The sequence below is a fragment of the Labrus mixtus genome, chromosome 18, assembly GCF_963584025.1.
Source record: "Labrus mixtus chromosome 18, fLabMix1.1, whole genome shotgun sequence".
Classification (NCBI taxonomy): Eukaryota; Metazoa; Chordata; class Actinopteri; order Labriformes; family Labridae; genus Labrus; species Labrus mixtus.
In genome coordinates this window covers 20,226,252-20,230,848 of record NC_083629.1, presented here as the reverse complement: position 1 = coordinate 20,230,848, position 4,597 = coordinate 20,226,252, and the positions used below count along the sequence as shown (strand labels likewise).

At 43.0% G+C, this 4,597-nt stretch overlaps 1 protein-coding gene across 1 annotated transcript; it reads right to left on the bottom strand.

Moving 5' to 3' along the window:
• Positions 1 to 1,350: 1,350 nt before the first annotated feature.
• On the bottom strand, positions 1,351 to 4,551 carry LOC132993235 (gap junction delta-2 protein). The gene is made up of 2 exons (XM_061062958.1): positions 4,073 to 4,551; positions 1,351 to 3,381 (listed from the first exon to the last, which is right to left on the bottom strand). Exons 1-2 carry the CDS (start codon positions 4,141 to 4,143, stop codon positions 2,538 to 2,540), a joined length of 915 nt encoding a protein of 304 aa, XP_060918941.1. The 5' UTR covers positions 4,144 to 4,551; the 3' UTR covers positions 1,351 to 2,537.
• Between the last annotated feature and the right edge of the window lie 46 nt (positions 4,552 to 4,597).

The window sequence follows — 4,597 nt, the reverse complement described above, 5'->3', positions numbered from 1 at the left end:
AAATGTGAACCCAGTGACTCGTCATGTGATTTTTACATACCGTCCACCAGTTAATTACTCTCTATACAGCCAGCAGCCGGCCTGCTTGTCATGACAGCAAAGGATGCATATGCACAGGTAGAGCTTAATCTCTGCTGAGCCCTGCGACACTCACATAATGTTCATTCATGACAGCATGCATAACTGCACTGAAACACACTAACAGTTTGACATTTTGATTAAAAACCTCGCTGAATGATGAAAGAAAATCAAACTACAAAAAGGATCACAAAGTGGGATCAGTTACTTGACCCAAAACGGTTTATATTTTTTCATTACTGGGGTTTTGTTAAGAGTAAATCTTTACAGTTTTTAACCGTTTTATAGATAGATACTTTATTGATCTCGAGGGAAATTAAAAAAGGATAATAGAAGGGCCCTCTGTGAGTAATCTAAAGCCTAAAATCATAAAAATAAATCGAAGTGGAAAGAGAGGAAACAAAGATGCTCACTAATGCACTGCACTGCATCAGAGCCACGTTGACAAACGTCTTTTCTGTCTTTTCTGTTTTTCTTTTTTCATGTTCATGACTAAGGGAGAAACTGCAGGTCCCCGCTGAGTTGGAGATGGATGTGCCAGTGCCCGGGTTCTCAGATTTCTCACAGCTTTGCAGAGTCATCCTGGCAGGAGAGTCAGGAGACCAGCCCTTCCCAGATCACCTGCAACGGTCAGCTGCAAATATCTCATCGTAATCTTTGTGTGTCTGTTTCTTCCTCTCTCTCTTTCTCTCTCTCTCTCTCTCTCTTTCTACCTTTGTGTGGGCAGACTCCTGAGCACTTTCCCTTTTTTTTTTCTCTCTCTCTCTCCATCTTTTTGTTTTCATTTTGACCTTCACATGAGCATTCAACCTTCCCCCTCGGTTCAGCTGCTGCTTTCTTACGTCCTTTTCTCAAATGAGAGAAGAAGGGATGAGCAGAGCTGCAGAAAGGGCAGCTCCCTCAGAACTTAGAATCATGATCAGCTTTTTGTCATTCCTGCAGAGTGCACGGAAAGTCACAAACTTAAAGTTCACAGTCAGATTGTGTGAATCTATAAAATCCTCATGAGGGCCGTTGGATTTAATGCATGCCGTGTAAAATGTATGTGTTAATGAGCCTAGATTTTTTTTTTTTCATGGCAGCAGCATCAGTATTGCAACATTGCAGAGTGATCAGATCCTGTACAAGGTGTGTCCTGCAGTGTTTCTCTTCTCTTTTTTTTGTAGGGAGTGGGTGTGGCTAACATCTTCACTGCACCAAGGCAAAACTTCCACTGGATATAAATCTGTGTGATAGGTCAGTCAGCAGACACAAAGTACTGCACCTCACACGTTTCTGGTGTACATGAATCCCACGTTTATTTTTCCACAGAAAAAAAAGAGATGTTTTGTTTTTTTCTGGTTCGTTTCGGTTACATTTAAAACCATTCCATGAAAAAACTGTAGCACCAGAGCAGATTTAAATTGCCCATTCTTTGATATAAATGTCAATTTGTGCTATTTGTTCAGTTTTGATAAGCTTTGATTCGGGGAAACATTTATTTCTTGTATATAAAAAAAACTAGCACTTAATTTCTTTTTCCAGTCATTTGCAAAATAAAACAGAGAAAATTGTATATCTTATACTTTTTTCTTTTTTCATTAAACTCACAACAAATACATTTAAAGCAAATAAAAAATTGGGCGGCATTTAGCATAAATCCAAGCAGGGAATCAGCTTTCATGATGGTTATTATATATTTATATATTTATATGTATACATATATATCATGTTTATATACAAGTATGGCACTTGATTACACAAAAAAGCAAGAAAACACTTCACAAATAAAAGCAGTGGGCGCTTTGGTGTGTCATAAATTAAGGAAGTCACAGACGTTAGCGTTTGCAGCAAATTTACCATGTACTGTTTTGCAAGTCAGCTATAAAGCAATGGAATGGTTACATATGTTAAGGTCAGTGGTGCAACACAGGCAACAAAAAAAAAACATGAATTACGCTGATTTATTTCCACCATGGTAAGTAGGATTTATATATCTATGCACATATATAAATCTGGATGGTAGATTCGTCCTTTAACAACTGTGTAGGGTGCCATTTATTTGGGTTGGTGCCAAACAAAGATGGAAAGAAAAAGTCTTAAAAACTCCGTCAAGTCTGTAGCACATTTTGGATAAGGTCATCAAGCTCTCAAGTGTTCACCTCTTAGTGCAATTTTTGCATTTTACTCTCTTCAAGTACAGCAGAGCAGCCCACAAAGAGTAAATATGTGAACACGCGATATCATGGGCTCCATTACGCATCTTACAGAGTATAAACGTTACTAAAAAGTTGCATCAGTGCAATAATAAATAAGTCAACAAACGTGGAAGCCACGCTCGCCATGAAGTCCTCAAAAGACCACAAATGAAAAAAAAATCTGCCCACTCTAAAGTCATGACACGAATTAGGCGTGCGGAGCTGTCCATCATGTCCATCATGGGTTTTATTTCTTTACAGGTTTTTTTGTTTTTTTTAGAGCTACACATACGCAGAGTCACTGGACTGAGTGCGTCCGAAATTGGGCACACTCATCCTCGGCAAGTCCTTGTTTCTGATCTCGTAAATGGACTTCCGCCGGGCCTGCACACCTCGCACGGCCGTTTTGATTTTCCTCCACCCCAAGTGATTGAGTTCTGCCAGGTTGAGCACCACGCAAAACCCACTCACCGCGAACATGAAGACCAGGAACACGGTCTTCTCCGTGGGTCTGGACACGTAGCACTCGACGTCTTTGATGCATGGGTAGCGGTCACATTCGTACACGGACGGGACGTTGAATCCATACAGGAAGTACTGACCCACCAAAAAGCCAATTTCCAGCGCGTTTCTGAACACCACCTGGATGATGTAAAACCTGGAGATGCCCTCCTGCCGCCGCAGTTTGGACTTTGAAGTTCTCATTGCAGAATTAGGGATCTCTTTGACTTCCAAACAGTCCGGCTCGGCTTCTTTGGTGGAGTTCTCCGTGTTCTGAAGTACTCCGTTAACAATGGTGTTCTTTATCTTTTTGCTCTCGTCGCGCTTCAGTGAATCTTGATCCTTATCCAGCGTCAGATAGACCGTCGAGTAGCGCCGCTCCTTCTGCTTGGCCGACTGATGCACCGAGTACGTGATGAAACAAAGACTCGGGGTGCACACCATGATGATTTGAAAAACCCAATATCTAATGTGTGAAATGGGGAATGCCTTGTCGTAGCATGCCTGGTTGCAGCCCGGCTGTAAGGTGTTACAAACAAACATGGTCTGCTCGTCATCATAGACAGTCTCTCCAACTATTGCTACGATTAGAATCCGGAAGATGACCACCACTGTTAGTAGGATCCTAAAAAGCAAGCAAACAAACACACAATGTGAAAATAAGTGTATGTATGTGTTTGCGAATTGATACAAATTGAGTTCAGCTGTGCGCTCACAGTCCAAATGTGAGGGTGTGTGGTGGATTTAGGGAGCTGTCCAGTGCTGAAATTGGACGCTCTCACAGAGGCTATGTGTGTTTTTTACTGTTTTTGTGTAATTTTTAGGTTTTTTTGGTGTTGTTTTGCGTCTGTGTTGAGTTGTGTACATTGACTTAATGGCTGAAATGACATGTAAGCAATCGGCGTTGCTTTTTTTTATGTGTGAGCTTTGTCAATGGAAAGACATCTCAATCTCTGCACAAGCACCACTCGAACTCACAAACACACATCAAATGGGAAACGGTGGATGGGTGAACACATGAATTGACACATGAATTGTAGTGTAGTTTAAGCTGTTTGAAGCACCATCCCAGGTGCTGAAAGGACAGCTGCCAACTGGTTTACTTAGCTGACTCGCTTAGGAGGATGTGGAGGGAAAAAAGGGAATCTGTGAAATAGACAGAAAAATCCACAACACAGACACGAAGGACTGGGCACCATGCTACAGAAGATCCTTGGTTCACAAGACAGAAACGGGGGACTGGGAACCATGCTAAAGACGATCCTGGAGGCTGCTGCGATTCTTCGGTTGGTCTTGGTTTTTGCTCATCATCTTACCTTCCTATCATAGTAGAGTGCTGCTGGACAGCAGCCTCCAGGAGCCTCTCTAGTATAGTCCATTCCCCCATTTCTGATCATCCGGAGAAGACTAGAGCACAACGGCACTCTTATCAAATCCCTCCAAAAAAAAGCGCGTTATTTCCTATCCTGCTCCTCCCTGACTCTGGTTGAAGTCAGTGTCCAAAACGACCGGTTTCAGCTAAAAAATGCATCCGTCACGGGATGCTGCCGCCGTCCGCGCTCCTCTCCTTCTGTCTGCGCGCTATCTGCTTGGTTATGTGCTGAGCGCGCAGCGCCAGCGAGCGTCCTGCTGTGTGTGCCGAGCGCTCCCACGACGTGGCCACACTTTTCCTTGTCATGAGAGTCTAAAGGGCTGATTACTATAAGTCCTCCTATTTTCGATCTTCAGATCATGTTGATGGGCTGCGCGCTTCGTCTGGATGGAGGGAGGTTGGATTTAATGTCTTGCCAGCGTTAATCCGCCTTTAAGTAGTCTCCCCCCCCCCCTCCCATGCGTCACGT

Bases quoted from the DNA above. Each gene is read 5' to 3' on its own strand.
- LOC132993235 (XM_061062958.1), bottom strand. From the start codon at position 4,143: ATGGGGGAATGGACTATACTAGAGAGGCTCCTGGAGGCTGCTGTCCAG. The intron at 3,382-4,072 runs GTAAGATGATGA...CTTGCTTTTTAG, and splicing joins CACTCTACTATGATAGGAAG to GATCCTACTAACAGTGGTGG.